The sequence below is a fragment of the Anas platyrhynchos genome, chromosome 3 (genome assembly GCF_047663525.1).
Source record: "Anas platyrhynchos isolate ZD024472 breed Pekin duck chromosome 3, IASCAAS_PekinDuck_T2T, whole genome shotgun sequence".
Classification (NCBI taxonomy): Eukaryota; Metazoa; Chordata; class Aves; order Anseriformes; family Anatidae; genus Anas; species Anas platyrhynchos.
In genome coordinates, this window is record NC_092589.1 from 34,556,654 (window position 1) to 34,577,976 (window position 21,323).

General features: G+C 38.0%; 1 protein-coding gene across 16 annotated transcripts in view; it reads left to right on the forward strand.

The window, feature by feature from the left end:
• LTBP1 (latent transforming growth factor beta binding protein 1) overlaps nucleotides 1–21,323 on the forward strand; it is a 201,462-nt gene that overhangs the window by 150,704 nt on the left and 29,435 nt on the right. For all 16 annotated transcript variants that reach the window (XM_038176452.2, XM_038176455.2, XM_038176453.2 and 13 more), the window contains 5 exons: nucleotides 71–193; nucleotides 5,051–5,173; nucleotides 8,872–8,997; nucleotides 16,276–16,401; nucleotides 18,727–18,870. In XM_038176452.2, the coding sequence (XP_038032380.1) occupies nucleotides 71–193; nucleotides 5,051–5,173; nucleotides 8,872–8,997; nucleotides 16,276–16,401; nucleotides 18,727–18,870 (642 nt within the window). The remainder of the gene's footprint in view (nucleotides 1–70; nucleotides 194–5,050; nucleotides 5,174–8,871; nucleotides 8,998–16,275; nucleotides 16,402–18,726; nucleotides 18,871–21,323) is intronic.

The window sequence follows — 21,323 nt, forward strand, 5'->3', positions numbered from 1 at the left end:
TTTTTGCACTATTTGCTCAGTAATCTGTATTTTCAGATGTGTTATATTATCACTGTCTTTTCTGCTACAGATATAGATGAATGCCAGCACAGATCACTTTGTGTGAATGGGCACTGCAGGAACACAGAAGGGTCTTTTAGATGTGTTTGTAACCAAGGTTACACATTATCTTCTACTGGAGATCAGTGTGAAGGTAAGCTTGTGGACTTAAGCTACTGATTCATTTTTTTTCAATAAGATCTTGTGTATTTCAGCCGTAGGCGTGAAGTCTTTTGCAACTGGGATAGAAAGACATATTGCTCCTCTTTCTTTTGCAGAACCTTACTCTCAACCGTTCAACAGTCCCCTCCTGCACAGCCACATATTTATTGTTTCTTAGAAATAGTGCCTGTCATCTTTTCACATGCAAGAAATCAGCATGTGTATTTCCCAACAGTAAGACTGAAAGAGCAGTTGACATTGTTACCCCAAACACTTAAGCTTTTCTAAATCTCGTTGCTCAAATTCTGTTGCAGAGCTCTACGTTGGTTCTGTATTACAAAAGCTTCTGCCAGCATACTCTGTTCACATGGGATCCTGCTAAGAGAAAACTTATTCAGCTGGTTTGGGGAAGCTTGAATCCCCCATGTGCACTGGCAAGAGAAAATATGCAGTATAAGATGAGCTTTAAGGGGATCTGGTGGAGCTCAGAGCTTTCACTGTCTCAGAAAGCAATCTGTGTACTGAGCTTTTAAAAACAAAAGAGGTGAAAGATCTATAGCAAATTTAGGGAGAAATGCTATGTTATACAAATCAGCCACATTCTCTCTCAAGTAGAACAGCTTAATGTCCAGTAATTGGCAAGCGGATACTTTTTTCTAATGAATTATTTCAAACCTGCTCCCTTTTCTCCATTGTGGTATCATATCAGGTCATATAGCCTTTTGCTGCACTACTCAACAGTCATCCTGAGCATGTGAGGTTTCTCATAAGTGAGCCCCAGAAACAGTTCTACCTCAGGTGTTTCCTTATCTCCTACCCTAGAGGAAAAAACCTCTCAATTAGGCTGTTATTGTAGGTGTGGTATTAACATAAATAAACTTTCTGGTCTCTGGTGTGCTTCCTGTAGCTGCTAATACCATGGAAAAGACAGAGCTCCTTACTGTTGTTCTCCCCGCTGTGTGTTCTGCTGTTAGGTTATCATGCACACAGCACTCTAGGAGATAACCTAACAGGAGTGCTGCGTGCATGATCACCCTCTCACCCAGAGCAATAATCCTCCTCTTCAGCTGATTCAGGCAAAAGAGCAATTCCCCCAAGCTGTGACACAGTGCTGTCTTCTCAAGACAAACCTGTGATATCAGACCAGTCTTTATCAGTGCTAATGGTATGGGATTGTCCACATTTAATGAGTGACAACATATCTTGAAATTCTCACCAACGAGGCAATAAGGATATCTTATAATCTCTTCGGTACTGATCTGTTTGGAGAATATAGTCACAGAAGAACTTAAGATCATCTCAGCATTCCTGGTGAATACCAGTATCACTTACATCAGCTTCAAGAAATGTGGCTGACGATGCAAGGCACTAGAAACTTGTGTCAAAGAATTTTGTTTTTGCTTGGCTTCACATGTTCGTGAGTTGTGACAGATGCGGAGATACACTGTCAAGAATCAAAGATTCTTGGTCCAATCAAGGTCAAGCCTGCCTCCTAAAGACAGAACAGACTGTGTGGTGTCATTCCTGACAGATACTCATCTCATCTCCTCTTAACAGACTTCAACAGATGAGATTCCAAATATTTCTTCAAGCAGCTTGTGTTAGTACTTCGTTGTTCTTCTGTTAGACTTTCTTTATCCCTGATGTGTGATGGTTATTTTTTATTGCTTCAGTTTAATTTATGACTTTTTAGCCTGTCAGCCTTCCGCAAGAAACGGTCTTCTTTATTTCCTCTGTGCATAGCTGAGAGGGATAGGATGGGAGCGAGGGACGCATAACCATTTCAAGCATTTAAATTGCTTCAGCAAGAGGCCTTACAAACCACTAAGTCTGCAGAGAAAGATTTTGAACTAGTAAATGCTGTCAAAAGAGTGTGAGCTTGGAAAATTGTTAGTTAAACCATCTTGTAGTGAGGAAGAGCAAATAAAATACAGAAATTAATGTAAATCCATCATAGTTTCCAGAACTTCTCTTCAGTCTGCTTTGGCACATTTCATACAGCCCGGGAAGTCACAGTAACTGTTGCTGCTTTCCATCACTGTGATGTGGGCTGACAGGAGAGGTCCATGCTTTACTTTATCTTCATCTCTTCCTTGTTCCAATTCAAGGGCAATTTTCAAGAAAAAAAAAAAAATCAGAAGCTCTCAAGGCAAAAGAGGAGGAATTGGTTCATACAGGGAAAACAGGTAAAGCTGTTCCCTTACCCCAGAGCCTTTGTCTCATTCACAAGAGTCTGTAACAAAGTCTACAGCTGCTCCATCCAGTGACAAAGTGGTTAATTTCTGCAGAGACAATTTGTTCGCTTTAGATTTTCATAAGTATTAAAAGTTTTCCACAAAATCTGTCCATATCTTGAAATAGAAGAAATTCTTCAGTACTTGCACTATATCCCTTCAATATTTTCTGAAGTACGTGACATTATGGACTGCTTTTTGCACCTTGGAAACCAAGTGTGAACACACCATGCTAGTTCTGCTCTCTGTAAGAATGCTTTATCTGCTGAAAGTTCACCTCTTCTGATTTTCTTCACCTTCAGAAATATCACAGAATCACAGAATTGTCTAGGTTGGAAGAGACCTCAAGATCATTGAGTCCAACCTCTGACCTAACACTAACAGTCCCCACTAAACCATATCCCTAAGCTCTACATCTAAACGTCTTTTAAAGACTTCCAGGGATGGTGACTCCACCACTTCCCTGGGCAGCCTGTTCCAATGTCTAACAACCCTTTCGGTAAAGAAGTTCTTCCTAAGGTCCAACCTAAAACTCCCCTGGCGCAACTTAAGCCCGTTCCCCCTCGTCCTGTCACCAGGCACGTGGGAGAACAGGCCAACCCCCACCTCGCTACAGCCTCCTTTGAGGGCTATCTGAACTTACATGTAGACTGTACATCTCAAAGAACTTGGGCTCTCCTAGCAGTCTTCAGAGATTTTGCTAGCCCAAATGCTCTAGATGTACACCTGTGAAGGGTGATAGAAAGTACCGAACACTTCAAGAATGACTTAGTGTCTCTGCTTTTCCTCGAGATTCTTGTGCAGTAACCATAGGAGCTATGAAGAGTTCCATCAGAGAAAGGGAGGTTTTTGTCCTATATGGAAAATAATGAATTTTGACTGAATTTGGCAGAAAACGCCTTCTTGTTGTGAGGCTTGGCATTAACTCGGCGCAGGGGAGTCGTTAATTTTTTTCTCATGCTCCCAGTCAAAATTAATTGCTGTTTTTCAAATAAACCACAATTTATTTCTCAGTTGAAAATGATTATAAAACATGTGGTTATCAAAAGGTCACAATTTTGTCAGTATTAAGTGCAGTTTTATCTGCAATAGCATTCATATATGTAAGAAAGCAATCACTATTTCTTATTTTAATCAAATAGATTAAATCCCAAGGATAGTTGCACTTTGATGTACAGTGTAGGCCTTCCAGAGATAAACATAGAAATGAGGTCATGTCCTCTTTTTTTAATTACAATTGTTATTATTCCTGAAATGCATGAAAAGGTTGCAATTCTAGTTATGTCAAATCTGTGGTTAAGAAGTCAGAATATTCCAAGGCAGTGGAAAAACTCTTTGTCAGTTTTTTCAGGAGAAACTCTGGCCCATCAGAGCAATAGACTAGACTGATTACAAGGTAGATCACTGAGGAGAAAGGGGCAAGTTACTTCTGAGATTTTTCTTCTATTTTCTGTTTGCTTTTAAAAACAGAGACCCAGTCATGAAGTACTTTGTGATCTTTAGTTGTAGTGAAACAAAACCATGTAAAATCACTGGAATGTAGGCAGTTGCTGAGTTATTCCTGTACCTGTGCTCTGTTTTCTCTCTTGGGCTGCCATTGCCTTTGGATGGTAGGTTTCCTCTCTTGGGCTGCCATTGCCTTTGAAAGGTAATGGAAAGAAAAGACTTTTGGTAAAGACAATGCCAATATCCAGTATGCCAATATGTTCTTGAAATATTTGGTTGTTTTGTATCTAGCTTCTGTCTTGAATCTTTCCCAGCTATGTGTCATGTTTACCCCATCAACGTCAAGACACTAGGGCAGTCTATAGACTGAGGACTTGGCACTGGGAATGTGGTGGATAGGCAGCTGGGAGCTGGACCCTGCATGGCCTGGCTCTTCGTTTGGATTTATGGCTTAGGTGCAGCACTACGCAAAATCAACTATTCAGCTTTGTAATGAAGCTGCTAAGCCTGCAAAATAGCTGTATTGCATCACATAAACTGCCCCTGAGAAAACAACCATTAGCACAGCTGTACACACAGTGTGGTCTGTGTGCTACAAGCCTTCTGTCCACGTGGCTCTCTTGTGAGTAGTCTCCATAGGCATGTCTTGTCTGGTGTGGCACACCAGCTATGCCTGGGCTTGCACATGCTCTAGACAACATCTGAGTCAGGTCAGTTCAGGCTCAGGGAACTTTGTGCAGCGGTCTAAACATGTCTGAAGATACATCTTTCAAAATACAAATTTGTATCAGTAGGCATTTTTTGTGTCTTTCTCGGAAGACAAACACAGCTGGTTGGCTTTTCTTGATAATTGTACTACTGTAATGCCACAGTCACCATTGTAGTAAGGTAGAGATTGATATAAAGGTCTGTTATGATATTTTTCATTAGAGTTAAAATGACACACATTCAATATGTTTGCTAAAAAGAAATGATCCACAAACTCAAATTTTAAAGCTTTCTAGAAATACAAGAGGTCTGATAATATGCTGAAAGAAATTAAGAGGACATCCTCACGTAGTTATTAGAGGACACTGTAGCTTCAAGCTGCTACATTAGCATTGAAGTATCACTTAAAAAATTCATCAGTTTTTACATCATTTGATTATTCAGTTGCATTTTTATTTCAGATATTGATGAATGCCTTCAAGACAGTGATGTTTGCCTTCGAGGAAGCTGCATGAATACCGATGGGTCTTACAAATGCACTTGTCCAGATGGCTTCCAGCAGATAGCAAATAGGGGATGTCAAGGTATGAACTAGCTATTAAAAATGCCAGGATCATTTTTATAAGTATGCAAGTTTATAATCATAACTTGGGAAGGTCACAGATCATGATAATGAGGAGAAACTCATTTTATTTATGATTGGTAGTACTTTCTTACTCTTCTCACTTAATATCATTGTCTCTAAATATAAGTTGAGAAATTAGTTCAAGAGGCTTAAATTTCAGCCTTCATAACACGAAAGAAAATCTATGTTAGCACTCACAGAGATTCAGCACTGCATTTTCCCAAATCCTGGTAGCATTTATTTTGACAGTACCTTGTATATTTGTGAACTGATGTCGTAACAAAGCATTATAGCTATTCTCAAGTCATGTTAGGTCATCTCTCTGTCATCTATAAAACATTTTGCAGTACTTTGTGGAGAATGGGGAGGAAGAGAATGTGTTACCTGAGGCTAAGCCAACACTGCCAAATCCAGAAAAAGTACTTCCCAACTTTTGGGTCTGAAGAATCCTATCTCTGTGTTGGCACAACACCCAGGCATGCCTCAGCACTCCCTTTTACCATCCATTTTTATGAGACAAGAAATGGTCTCAGAGCTCAAAAGTGGTACAATGTTCATGCTCTAAATGATTGGAGGACCAGGAGTTTGGACTTTGCTTTGGCTCCTGTCATGCACAGTTTAGACTTGAGCTGAGAGACTAAATTCCAACTAATCTTTGTTGAAGATCTTATGCAACCAACAGTAAATTCCGTGCAAAACTTCTAAGTATTACATGTGACTGCTTTCTAATGCTGGAAACATTGCATTCAACATAGAGAAGTACTGTATTAGACCTTGCTTTAGCAGATAAAGGGGAATTGACCACAAGCTATAAATCAGTGCCAGCTTTCCTACCATCTAATTCTCTTCATTCCACTATGTTAAGGAGAAGTATATAGGCTACATGAATGAATATCACAAAACTGAAAGCACTTAGGAGCCAACTAAGGGGTAGACAGTATTGTAAACAGAAAAATGTGAATTAATATTGGAAATCATTTCAGGTAATGCCACACTCGAGAAAAAAGACCATGAATGTTGAAAAATAAGAATTTGTTGTAGAAGGTGTGTGAAACCACTTGAACAGTAGCCAAATGAGTATCAGAACAAATGGAAGAAAGGGGGAGCTGATACAATGGATACAGACAAGTTAGAATAGCAGAGCTGGACACCATGAAAGAATATAAAGGGAAGTCTGTGACTAACAGAATTAAATATGTTTAGAGGATTATTACTGTGTAAGCTATCTGTTGTTGAGCTGTTACAAGATCTACTAGTAGAATTTTCAATAGTCAGAGAATGAAATCTTGAATATATTTTTATTGTCCTGTATTTTGGACTGGACAAAACTAGCCATATTTATATTGCAAATTATGACTGTTTTGCTTCAGTAGTTTGCTTCAAAATGCTTCACACAGCAGTGAAACAGAGACATCTTTAAATGACTGAAAGTTAATTCTTATATCAGAATTCTGTAATAGTAAGAAAAAAAAACAGAAACATTTTTGACAGAATTTTTGTGGAGAGATTAGGGGTGTGGTAAAAGATGAAGATAATAGGCCACTAGTGCAGAGTGATCTTGAACACATTGTAAAAAACTGGGTAGGAGCAAACAATATATATTTTAATATAGCCAGTTACATATTGAAGAAGGAATCTCAATCATATGTGTATGATAGTGGGTTTCCTTCTGGGACACAGTGATTGAAAAGGATTTAGGGGTCAGAGATAGGTAGCTAAACATGAGCTTCCAGTGCAACCCTGTGGCCAGTAGGACTAATGCACTGTCTGGAAGATAGAAGCATAATATACATAAGAAGTATGCAAGGGTTTTTTACCTTTATTTTGCACTTACGCAGCTGCTCTTGGCACATGGTTGTACTTGGACATTTGGTAGCCCAAAATTCAAAATGGATGCTGATCAGTTGAAAAGAGTTCAGAGATGAACTCAGAAAAGATGATGGCCTGGAAGAGAAAGGATTGAATAATTTTAAGCTGTGTATTTTGGTAAAGAAAAAATTAGGGGAGATTTAATCATAGCGTTCTTACCATCAAAAGAAATCATAATTGAAAGTAGAGAACTCTTGAATTAAACTGGCAAATTTATCACAATGAGTGTCTGCAAAGTTGAATCTGGACTAAAATTTAGGCTAGAAATTAAGAACATGTATTTTGGTTAGGAGCAAAGCTGAAAAGAATCCAAAATATCATAAAGTATGTAGTGTTCTCTTTCAGACAAATTAAACTCTATTTCCCTGACGTTATTAATTTTGTTTTCCTGTCTCTTAAATGTCATTCTACCCTTGTGTAATCAGCTCTTATGATTTTCAGTATTTTTCTGGCAGTTTTAAAACACTGACAGCTTAGTTTTGAGAACAGTGCACATGCTGAGAAGGTACTGTACTGCACTTGTCTTTGCTGATCTCCAAACTTACCTGTCTTGGACACCTTCAAAGAGCTTCACAGAGTATGCCATTGGTCTACAATTGCCTTGATTTCATAGAAGACTTCATATATGTAGGTGTTGTGTGAAATGCAGCACACTGACTTTTCCCTTAGCACCTTATACAGATATTACCTTCCCCAGGCTGCATTTGTTCTTCCACATGCACAATGCCTTCAGGACACTGGCCTAGAAGGTTTATATACACAAGATACAATCAGTCTGCAATTAAAGAAAATTCTGTAATGGCGTTATGGGACTTGAAATAATAGTGCAGAAATTGTAGTTTATCTAGACTATCAAAATTATTGTCTACTTTGATGCATTTTGCATGGCTCTAAAGATGGCTGGAAATCTAAGCAATAAAAGACACAGTTAAGAGTAAGAAATTCTATCTGTTACGATGGATGAAAACATCTTGAGTATTTTTTTTCTAAGTTTTTGTTAGATCTCAGCATGATACTGAAAACTTCTTAAAGGTTTCAGTAAAGCAAAATGACACAGGTACAATTTTATTCTATTTATTTTATTTTTTACAATTCTTGTGAATGTATGTCTTGAAAAAAAAAAAAAGAATGAATGAATGTATGTAATCTTTGAGTTCTGATGGCAGGTTCTGTTGGTAAGAAAACATCAATCAGAAAGAAATTCTAGGTTTTTAGATAAAAAGTAAGTTTGAAAGGCAGTATTTGGAAAATGCTTTCTAAATTCCAGAAAAAGAACAATGATTATGAACTCTTATATACCAAACTTTTGGGACCACTCCCCATAAGAAAAAAAAAAAAAAGTAAAATGAGTATTTGGCTTTAAATTGTATAAAATCAACTTGCTGGAAAAGATGCAGCTCCAGACCTGCTGGTAACACAAACACATGGAGCCAGATGCACAAAGTTGACAAGCATACAGCAATCAAGAAGCAGTGAGAAGGAGCCATCTGAGAATTCCCCTAATGCAGAAGAAATGTTGGCTTGTGTAGAGCTTATCCTGACATCTCACAAATCACTCTCATCTGCTCATCCTCATTGCAGAGAGTGATATAGAGGGAGTATGGTAAATCAGAACATACTGGTGCTTATACAGAGTTTTAAAAAGATCCCACAAGATTTGGTTACTCCTGAAAAAGAGCCTGATTTGCCTAGCTGGTAGATACAAAAGCTTCATTTAAGACTAATTGAACTAAGGCTTAATATTAAGGGAATGGTTATTTGCAAAGCTACTAATGTCTCTGTTTGCAGATATCAATGAATGTGAGAGATCTGACCTCTGCTCACCTCACGGGGAGTGTCTGAACACAGATGGGTCCTACCAGTGCATATGTGAGCAGGGCTTTTCTGTGTCTGCAGATGGCCGAACATGTGAAGGTGAGACAAGTCATAGTAATGCATGAGCTTCCCCCTGCATTCCCATTGCTTTGCTGTTACTAGTTGAGTAAGAAAAGCAGTCAGTTTGGGTGTAATACTGCAAAAATAATATTAACTCATCAACCTGCCACCTAAAGGTCCCTTTTTTTTTCCTCTTAAATACATGGCATGATATGTTGCTGTTTGTGTCATAAGAAGTGTAACAGGAACTGTACAAAATGGGTGACACAATAGAATTAATGTCTGTTAGAAGCTGTTTTACTTGTCTTGACTTTTAAAAAATTCGCCATCTGAACATCGGATTCTATTTTTGAAAGCAAAAGAAATTAGTGAAAGAGAAGGAGTACTGACATAACTATAGCAAATGATGAAAGAGATGGCAATGATATCCTTATACTAAAATATGTGAAACCAGAGGACACCTGTAATAACATGAAAGTCTATTCAGAGATGGAAAATTATTTCTGTCATATAGCATAGGTGAAAGAAGAAATATTTAGAAATTGCAAATAAAGTGAGGTTGGAATTTGGGCTTCTAAGAGGTTTCAGATGGGTAGCCCTTACAGCCATACATATTTAGTGTTATTTAATTTAAAGTGTCTTACATGCATTAGAAGCAAGCCTGAGCTGCCTAAATATTCTTATTGCTGGATGTGAGACAACAGAACCTGCTTTGTCAAGACCTTGACCACCAGATGAAGCATCCGTATAACAGAGCTCCAGTGAGAAATTGTAGTAAAATGCTGACAACGATAGCACTTCAGACATTTTGAAATGTCAGAAATTGAGTAAATCTTAGTAATTAGATCTTTGCAGTGATAAAGTCAGTTTACACTTTATATGCAAGCTTGCTCATACAGGTATTTTTCATTTAAGATTGTAAAATTTGCTACCGTAATAACACCAGTGAGAAACATCAAGAAGCCTAGAATTTAGGTCCACCTAGGGTTTTTATTTGTTTATAGCATTAGAAAATATCCCGTTGCTAATGGAAAGCACACACTTGCTAGTGATGTTGCTCTCCTGCACTTGATTTAAAACAGGAGACTTGTGGTCAATGATACCAAGAAGATATGTGGCTTTATGTAGTCAGTGATGCTGACAGAAAACATAAATTCCCCTGACTGGATGAAAAATGGCTGTTCTCATGGATGAGAGGACTTTTCAAGGCAAGAAGCCTTGTGGGAAAAGTAATGATATTGAAGAGGAAAAAGTTACGCTATAGTAGTTCAGCAGGATGTATGCAGAGGAGAAGACCTGGGCAGAGGTAGCTCAGTGTTAAAATCTATGGGTGATGGATCTCAAGCATTCAAGAAGTAAGCAAGCTGTTCTGTTCCAAATTATAAGCCAGTAAATCGTCGTGTAACTGGTTTTCACAGGCCAGCTCTTCTCATCAGTTCACTTAGGCCTAGTGAAAAGGTTCTTCCTCCAGTAGAGAATATGCATGGAAACTTCTGTAGCATTTACTTCCCCTACTTTTACTAGAGGAAAAACAGCATTATTATTTCACCTGACATATAACTTGATATGTAATAAGTAATATAATAACTAAGCACATGAAATACACTGTTGGCAAGGGTATCACTGTTATGCTGATGTAAGAGGATGTGTGCTCTATATTTAGATATGGTATGATATTAAACACAATATTAGTGTTTTAATTATTGTTGGTAACTAAAAAATCCTATAGATATTTTGTTGCTTATTCATCTCTAAACATTTACTTTGTATTGTGATCATGGTATGAATTGTAAGAAACATTTTCTTACTGTAATAGAAAAGCCTGGTCAAGTAGACTAGAGAGAATGAATCTGAATAGCAATTGGTAGAGGAGCCAGCATTTTATGATCCCAAGTAATGAGGACAATTCCAAGTTTTTTGGTAATGAATTGCTAAAAGCATGTTCATGGACTCTCTTGGCAGCATATATACATCTCACTCAGTCTTTAGGAAGGGTATGGTTAAATATCTTCAGTTTCTCAGCAAGAAAAGTAGTAACAGGTGTTTTGCCTCACCGTTGAACATAGTTTAAAAAAAAAAATTAAAAAGTGTAGCATGCTATTAGTAGCAACCAAACACTTTATTCCAAACCAAATTTAGAAGAAGACTTTCTAACCTTGTAAAATAAAGCTCTCAGAAATTAAAAAGGCAAAACTGAACAGAAATACAGCTTTAAAAAAATAAATGTTAGCGACATCTAATTTTAGGAGATATACCAGAAATAGTGAGTCCTCTCTGTCTGGATCTCTGTCAGGTAATAAGTAGCACAGTTTCCAGGGATGGGTTACCATCACGTATGATAAAGTAGTACAAAGTTAATCTTCATTAGAATAAAAAAGCCAGTTTTACGAAGTAGAAAAGGATGAAATCATAAGATCTGTTTCTAGGATTGTGAGTAGTTTTGGAACTTTTTTAATGAAGAATAAAACGACAAGTACAAAACCAGTTGACCGTGCTTCACAAGTAATTGGTGGTGAGTATGGAATACAGATCAGACTTCATATTCAGCACTTGGAAAAGTATTTTAATAGCTTGGCGAAGCAAGGGTACTTCTAGTCTTCTGCAGCAGCAGCAATCCTTTTCTACCATGACTAGTTTCTCCATTCTGTCATTTTAATAAAAACAATTATATAGCTGAAGAAAATCATTTAAAGGGAGCACTGATGACTTCAGTGTTAGTATTTGTACTGGTGTTAGTTTCAGGAGTTAGCTTCATGCAAAAAGACAAGATGAAACAAAAGGATCAAAAACAAAAGGAATGTGTGACATTCCAGGTACTGAGAAAGGATGTGGCTCCCAGCCGCAGAAGCTACTGTTCTTTACACGAAGTTTCTCTGTGAATTTAATTCTAGTTAAGTGAGTGAGAATAACTGTTTATACCATCAGAGAAAGAACCTGAGGAAATTTTGCTGGATTCAGACGCCTTTCTGTGCCTGGGGAACAGATTTTCCGTATCTCCAGACTGTTTTTGTATGAGTTTGAATCATTTTTTTTTGAAAAGTCAGAAACAACAACAACATGAAACATTTAAGAACCCCATGTGGTTCAGTTCTGGTATGGAGCTTTTATGGCGATTGGCCAAAGAAAACTGAACAGCTGCAGAGACTGTCTTCTTCCAAGGTGCAGACAAACTTTTGTTGTGGCAGTGACATTCCACTGCTGCCTGGCCCCATGTTCAGCAATTTGGCTGCACCAGGCTCTCCAAACAGGAGGCTCTCGGAGCACTCCCTAGCTCCCTGTTGAGCTCTCAGGGGTTCCTGTAAAGGCAGGGTCTTACCCAGTTGGCTGCAAGTCAACAGTGTTGGCAAAAACTCAGATTCAAGATTCTCTGATGCTTAGTCAATATCCTGCCCCAAGCACCTCTTCTGTCTCTGTGTCCAATCCCATCTGTCTCTCAGTCGCTCCCTCACTTTTCCTGTCTGCTGCAAGCCCCTAGCTTCATTGCTTGCCTCAAGAGGCACTCCAAAAGAACTTGTTCATCCCATCAGTGCTCTGCAACCTCTATCTCTGTTTCCTGATAGAGATGTTTTAGGATAACAGCTACTTCTTATCTGCACAGCAGCTAAAGAAATAAGAACACAAAGGAAAAAACAAGAGTTTCTTTCTTGCTAACATCATTACAATGTTTGAATGACCATCCAGAATCATTGTCTCTAGATGGCCAAAACCTGTATTCAAATATTCATTGCCATGATACTCTTGTAACAGTGATTTTTATGTGTCAGAAGCACAGCTTTGTTCTCCTAAGCACTGTACAGAGCTGTCCTAGCAATAGTTTCTCTTTCAGACACTTTGCAATGTAAATTTTTGCAATTTTTTGCAAAATATCATGCCTGAGGTTAAGTATACGTTCACCTTCTTCACATTGGCAGAAAACAACGTGGTGTTGAGCTGAATAAAAGTAAGCTTGAGTGTGCACGTGTTGCCTTTCTTTAGATCTTGATGACGTTAGATCAAAGGAGTTCTGATTAAACCAGGCAGCACCAAGTCATGGATTCTAAAGCAGGTCATAATTATAGAGCTGTCTTACTCGCTGTATAGACACGAGATATGTTAGTTTCACGTTTATTTTTTTCCCCTTGCTTTGCCTCTATATAGCATGAGAATTGCCGATTACAAGGTTCATGCTTTACAGCACGATTAAAGAAACAAATGCCCTTTCCGGCTGTAAAACAGGAGTCCTTTGAGTGAGCTGTCTAGACAAGGAAAAATATTTGGTGCTTGGACCTTCTCTGTAATTTCCCAAGCACTAAAAGATCCAGTCATATTCAGACTGTGTACTTTTTAAAAACAAAACCATCTTCTATGCATATTATATACTAAATTAGGGTACTTGCTATGATCACAAATGTTGTCTCTGCAGCTTTTCCATCAGTGACCTTAGTTTACTTTTGGAGACCATGATCCATTCCCCTATTTGTTTTCTTTAATATTTAGCTATTAAATAAAAGCAAAACTGTAATTCATGTAATTCTAAAATCCCCAGTTGTCTCTTCTGTCTAGGCTTTTTACAGTGTAAATGTCCTGTGGCTCAGGAACCTCTGTTATTAAGCTATAGCTGGCCACTGAAAATACAAACACTGTATTATTGTCTGTTTTCTTAAATTCCTGGCTGTCAGTCCACCACTGCTTACTCAGTTTGAATTCCCTTCTTAACTGGGCCTTCTGAATAAGAGATACAGTATTAAGATTTTTTGCCCAGATATGTAAAACTCCAGATTGTGAGAGACTAAAAATTAATCTGCAATGTCATGCAGGTCTAATACTCAGTAGCAAAAGCGACAGATGAAAAAAACACAATGATAGCTGCTGATGTGGTAGTTTTATCTTTCTCCCAGTAACTCCATAATCATCTTTTTATAATTCTGTCATTATGGTGACTAGAAAAAGAAAGGGTATCAAATAGAATACTTAACCTTTCACATTTGACAGTGTTTTTAATACAGGTGTATATTGTTTTCTCCTACTGCTGAATTAATTCTACTTGGGAAGGTTTGTGGTAGATTTCAAAAACTTCATTATTCACAAAGCACTCACGTTTTTATATACAGTTCCTTCAGAATAAACACAGTAGCTATTATATTCTTTGCCAAATAAAAAATAACCCTTTATAAAATTAATTCCTTTGATATTTTTCTTTGTTTAATAAATCAAGATAAAAAGATTATTGGAACTTCAGACAAAACCAACAAACCAAATAAAATATTCTGCAAGTTCCATCTACAAGTACTTTTTAAAAATAATAATATTCATAAATGTCTCCTAGATTTCAGTGTATTTAGTACATGAAGTTTTTGCATGAATTTTATATTTTAGCTGAACATTATTAACCATGGATCAGTTCAGTGAGAGGTGAGTTTTCCATCACTTAAACAACCTTAAGATGATATTAGATGCCTTTATGAAAAAGATGTTACAATTCCACAATTTACCTGGTTAAAAAAAACATGCCAGAGGTGGTTGTTTTGTTTTGTTTTGTTTTAAATTTATTTCAGTGGTCAGGCTACATTATGTGGATAGCCTCTTCTGGTCTTGAGTGTCTATATAGAGTTCTAAACCTGTCTCAACCCCAACCACAGCAAATAGGAAAGGCAGTTTTTCAAGACCCCAAAAAAAGTCTCAGCCTGAGGCAGACAGAAGCATGTTTGGATGACTGTGGGTGCTTAAGGAGTGAGAGGGAAGCACAACAGGCAACCTGTTAGGAAATCTGTGAATGGTAATGCAGATAGCGTGGGGATTTGTGACCACGTGGTAACGAATGGTTGAGACATGGCTTCAGATATGGTTAAAAATTTAAAATATCCTTACACATTGAGTGCTGCCAGGAGAAGAATGAGTTGCATCTTTGCCAACTTTTCTAAACCTTTGACACAGCTGTGAACATCTGGAGGGAGCAGACAGGACTTCATTTCAGCCCTACTCTTTCAGAAAGACACCAAACAGCAGTGCTGCTCACCTGTTCAAAGGTGCCCTCTCTGTGTCAGTGCAGGATTCAGTCCCATCAGCCCTTTAGTTCAGTGAGCACTTAAGGCCTTCTCTGGTGAGATCTGTCACATGAAGGTCTACCCTAATGTGAAGAATTAATGACCGTCCTCATACCCAGGTGAATCAAAAGCAGGTCACTTTCTTCACCGTTTAAAATGTAATTACCCTCGAGGCACAGAACAGAATATAATTCCAAGTGAATACCAACCTTACTTTACAGCTGTAATGGTTTCTAGGAAAGAAATACAGCAATAATTTCTCTGCTTCAAACTGCGTAGGAATTCAGAAGGCAGAAGTTACTAATCCTAGTACCCTGGCAGGTTCCCAGTTTTCTGAGTGAATGTTCTTCCTCCTGAAAAAAACACACCTTAACATTTTAAACGATGGTCAAGGCCTTGGGTTTAGGTCTTGATTCAAGTGAAGATAAAAATAATATATTCCCCACACTTGCAATACACTTACAAAAATAAACCATGTTCTGCCACAAGCAGCTCTGCTTTGTTATGATTCTGTGATTGTAGGCTGGTGGGCAGCTGAGTCACAGAACAGACTTATACAGTGACTTTTGCTTGTAAGACCAGCAAACCACAAATGGGAACTACAAATGAAAGGATGAGTATGGAAAGCATACAAGCATTGTAGTTTCTTTGCCTATGTGAATAACATTATTCGTATGTGTAAACCTAAAGGATTAGAGCCAGAATTTTTGGTCTGTAGATACTTACCACTTACCACATGCACCGTGAAATTCTCTTCTCTTTCAAGAGCCAGAACAAGATCTGTGCAAGCACTTCTAAGCACCACATAAACTCTTTTGCCCACATTCAGCACTTCTACACAAGGGATGTAACCGTACTATTAAGCTCTTCTTGCGCAGGGGGTTCAGTTTCATGCATGTTGTTGACTGCGTAATGCTCCACTGGCAGAACCTGTAGGAAATTTGGAAGGAGAGAGGGTCACATTTAAATTGTCTTTTTCTGTGGCACAGCATCATGCTATGATTGGGCAGGTTGGTGAAACAGGTGGAAGGCAGTTGACAAGAATCATTGTCTGACATGAGATATTTCATGTGAAATTAACAGTGAAACAATCATCAAAATTGTACATGATTTAAGTTGTTGTTTGTTTTTTTTTTTGTCTGTCCTTTGTGTGTTCCTTTCCAGTGTACAGAGAGAGAGCACTGTATCTGTTTGCAAAAACAGCCCATCTGTTGTTTTTCTGCACTCTTCATGAGTGTCTGCCTTTGATTGTCACATTGACATGGCCTGTCTGATGTTAAATTCTTCTTTGCAGATGTTGATGAATGTGTGAACGGAACACTGTGCGGCAGTCATGGGTTCTGTGAAAATATGGATGGCTCCTATCGCTGTCTCTGTTACCAGGGGTATCAGGATGCACAGGATGGGCAAGGTTGTACAGGTGAGTTTCTACACGTAATTAGTCACTCCTGCAAGGTTCTAGTGAGCAAAAAGCAGCTTATAAGCAAAACACATTTCTTCACAAGAACATTTTTGGTTTTGTTCAAGTTGGGCCACTAAGCAGTGAAGTTGAACTGCGCTTTATTCGCTGAACTCTGTGCCAGGTGGAAACTTAACTGTGTAGCCACTTAATGAAAACCTGTTATTAGGATTGAATGGAAATCAACAGCAAATAAGCTGAGCCACTCATTTTCTCTCTTTAAAAAAAAAAAAAAAAAAAAAAGTTACACAAGAAAACCCACTACTTCTGCATGTCAGAACCATTCGCAAACATAAATCGTAACAGATTGAATTTAATGCTTTAGCCTACTTAAATGCAACATCTGTTTAGTCTCTTAACTGAATAACCAGAAGTCTGTACTACCTCCTACAGGAAATAAAGTCTGGCATGTGGTACAGCCAGTCTGAATTAGACGGCACACCTCCCTATGCACATTGTATTTGAACACATTTTAACATTGGCTTCAAACTCCCAAGAAAGATACCTAGCACTGTGAAAAGACATAAGATTTTTGTAAATGTGCAAATAGTGCATGTTTCTTTTGTAAGTAATAGGCTTCCATATCTGTTGTTAATAGTGATGGTTGGACCTGAGAACCATCTGAGGCAGCACAAGTTTCTAACATAAAATTAGTACCAGATCAAGGAAAGGTATTCATTAAGCAATTTCTTCAACTCAGAATCAGGATGAAACACATTTACTGGGAGCACAGGCCTACATGGAATACTGAACAGAAAGGAGTTGGAAGTTGTACAGGGGAGTTTATATCTGTTTTCTAATATATTAAATAGTTTTATTACTATTTTTTTCCTGCCACTTAGCACTTAGTTTACAACACACCAATGCATATGTGATTTTTCACAGGTGAAAACCAATTAAGCAGAGGAAAAAAAAGTAAATGCTGGTGTAAAATTAAATTCTGAGTCATAATCTCTCAGTTTTTATTTTACTTAATACACATGATCTCAAGAATATGGTGGGAAATTATAAACTGGTCTTATAAATTTTGATGCCAGTTATTCAGCAGAACAGTTTTAGGAGAAAGATAAGTATTTAGAATTCCTGGCTAGGCAACATTCTTCAAAGATGACTTCTTCCTTCTTGATAGGAATCTAACAAAAAGATAAAGAAAAACCTAAATACATTTTCTGAGCAAACCATGAATTAAATATAAAAACACATGAAAATCAACATTCAGTCATATAAATGGGTTTTCATTATTTCTGGAAAAGAGGTTAAAAGGATAAAACATTGTCTCACAACTTACACTTTGAACCCTACTCAATTAAAGATATTTCTGATTTGTGATATACAAATTACAATTTTCATGTTCTGGCATTAGTAAAAAGACTAAGTAGATTTTCAAAGGTAAAAAAAGTTCAAAACTTTAGCAACCTGAAATGGAGTAAAGTTAAGTCATCCCAAGAATATTTCATAACCCTCGTTTAAACAGCAGACAACTCTCCCATCAATTGAAAGCATTTTCAGGGTAGACTAATTAGCAGTTATATAAAATCCAAGTTAAAAAAAATACATTTTTTTTTTCTTTTTGTACTTGGCCAGTCACAGTTATGAGTAGTTTGGAGCTTCTAAATGTGGGATGGGAAATTTGCACTGTTCTGCAGGGGCTATCCCAAGAATAATCTTTGTGGGTTGCAAAGCAGCCTGTGAGTACTTGCATAAAGGGAGGCATGTAGTGGAGGTGTAGGTGGAGAGTTCACTATTCAGTGAATGTTCATGAGAAAAATGGGATTTTGAGGGGAAAAAAGGCGCTTCTCTTTTCATAGTGCAGTCTGAATCGCACCAAAGCATGCTCATTTCACTCCCTGAATCTAGTGAAAGTTTGATAATAAAGAGAACAAGTTTTGCTAAAGTAGCTCTTAAGAAAACAATGAAATGAGTTTGAATCTTAAATCCCAAGAAAACAATACAAGGAAAAGCAAGTATTAAAAATGAAAACAAAACCCAAAGAAAAAGTGAGGAAAAAAGAAAGAGAGGAAGAAAGAAAGCTGGTGTTCCAGTCTACAAGCAGCACCTAATCAGCACCAATATTTTTATGAAGTGTACTGTGGCTTTCAGGTACCTGTATTTCAAAGGGCCTAACTACTTGTTTATGAATCCACTTAGGCATTAGTGAGTTTTTAATCTTTCCCCAGAGATCACATCTGTAATCTGGCAGACAATATTGGCACAGATACAGCAGATAAAAGCAAAAACTGTCAGCAGTGGGTCTGAATCGATTTACGTTTTGGCCTTTTTCCCCAGATGTGAATGAATGTGAAATGCTGAGTGGGGTATGTGGCGAAGCCCTCTGTGAAAATGTCGATGGTTCTTTCCTCTGCCTGTGTTCTGATGAAAACCAGGAGTATGATCCGATGACCGGACAGTGTCGCTTCCGTACCTCACCAGGTAAAATACCAGCAGATTTTTTTGCATGCTTGTCATGATTTCTACTGAACATGTAACCTATGCAAAGGTAAAGTTGGTGGAAATGCTCGTGTAGTGCTCTTCTCATAGCATTATGTAGTACTAATATTATTCCTCAGAAATGGTAGTTTGGAAAACCGAAAGGCAAAACAGAGTTGTCAGTCACTGTGTGTGCTCCCCCTTCCTTTTTTACTCCATCTTTTTTACTCCATCTCTTTGTCCTGTTTTTCCGTAATTCACCATAAAGATTTTTTGAGGTTTCATTCAGGCGTTTTGGACATTGCAAATACCACCAAAAATACATTAATTAAAAATGAATTTAGAACTCTCAAAGTTGCCTCTAGATTTTTATACTGATCCAGTCTGGAGAGAACAAGACTATGATAAGGAGCAGCAGAGTAGAAGAAATGAAGGAATTAATGTGCTCTTTTTTTTTTTCCTCTCTGGAATCCAAATCCTGGTATTTTCTTAATTTGTTCTTATACTGCAGACAGATCTAGCCTCTGGAAAACTTAAAAAAAAAAAAAAAAAATGTCTCTTCTGCCAGGATGCAGACTCTGGAGCTTAAGTAGCTGTGGCTATTTTCTCCTCTCACTTGTGGTCTTTCAACTTGTTTACAAGGCTGAAACATCTGTGACCCAGTATTTAGATCGTTGAATGTAGCACTGAGCAGCACTCAAGATGTTGCCTGTGAAATATCATTAACAGCTGAGTGACAAACTGAAACTTTTGCAGAATCTTATGAGAATAATTTGGGCTTACAGGAATGAAAAATAAAACTAAGATGGCTTAGGCAGAAAAGCAATGCCCAGTGGCACTGCCTCCATTCCTGTTTGCAGGTACTGCTTGCAATGTTGCAGTACCTTTCCATCATGAAGCAGATTAGCTTAGGTGGGAACTGATGATAACTGAAGTAGTAGCATTTGCAGTTCTTCCAGAGTATTTGAATAACATTCTCAAGATTTGCAGATATGAAATACATCGTTGTTTTGGTACTGTGAGGGGGTGGCTCTTGGGAGAATTCAGCTGCTGGTTGAAACAAAACCAAAGACAAAGTTAGCAGAGCACCTGAGTGTGGTAAAAAGAAGTCAAGTTCTGGGAGCATTAAAGGACATACCCAACTGTTACTAGTGGGAGGGAGGGGATGAAAACCTACAGTGTGGCTGATTGCACTGTGAACAGATAAGTACTCTACTGTCAGTACTAGCTCCGTTTTGTTCTCATCAGCATAGCTTTGCTGCGATTTGTTTGGGAGAAGCCATTCTTCCTTCTCCTCCAGCATTCATTGGGCCCTAACACAGCATGTGCTTCAGCTTTTTCTCTTCTCTGATTATATCATCAAGGAGGAAGATCTCACAAAGGAGATTGGAAAGTATGCAAATTAGGACTCAGTGAGATATTCTTTACACCATATGCTCTTGAACAAGAATAAGGAAAAGTGGCAGTACTAAGAGCTGTTACTACTTGTCTTCCAGAGTAAAAGGAGGAAAGGACTGCCATTAGTTTAAAAAGCATTTGCTTTCCTGTACATCCTACGGCCTTGCTTGTTGTTTTTTGTTTGTTTGTTTGTTTCCTTTTTCCTCTTAAAAATTGGTTTCTGCTTCTGAAGATCTCAGGGACTGAGCCAAGTGGTGGCACTCACCCATGTTTCTCTGTATTAGATATTTCAGGAGCTGACAATTTGCTCTTCAGTCTCCTACATCTGCTCATTTAACTTGTTCCCGTCTCATTCTGGGAACAAATGGGTGGCCCTTGTGCAGCTGCCAACTGAAGAAGAAATAAAAACAGTCTTTTTATCCCCATTTATAAGTGGGCAGGAGCTCCATGTGGTCACTGCAAGATAGGCAACAACAGCTATGTTGGTTTGCTCAACAGTGAATACTTCAACCCTTCCCAATTAACCACCTGCAGCACAATCATATAGGAATAGCTTGCTACCTCCCTGCAAATAGTGATGGAAGAGCCACACATCCCAAAGTGTTGACAAACCACATACTCAAATCATGTGCAGTGCTTCAAGAGCCCCTATAGTGCGTGTGGGCATCATCTGTCAGCACTAGGTTGCATCATGCCTATTTTGAGAAAGGAGGAATTTTCTCTGTTATCATGTTGCAGATATCTGTAGTTCAATGTGTTTTACTCAGCTTGTGCTTATTCCTCATTTTGCCATTTTGTGCATAAAGAAATGGCTGTGCATCTCATTCCAAGTGGAAATTGGATGCCGTTTCTAAAAATGGGTGAAAATTGTTCAAATGGTACTTTAATCTGGGAGCTTTTTTTTTGCATGTGTTTCCTTTGTGGAATAGCGTGTTCACGTTTTTTCTTTACTTCCCTCTAGGGGTCTAGGTACTTCCTTCTGTTTAGATTTCACTTGATAGAAATTCATCTGTTAGCTGTGTCCTGAAGCAACCCTCTCAGTGTATGTATTGGGAAAT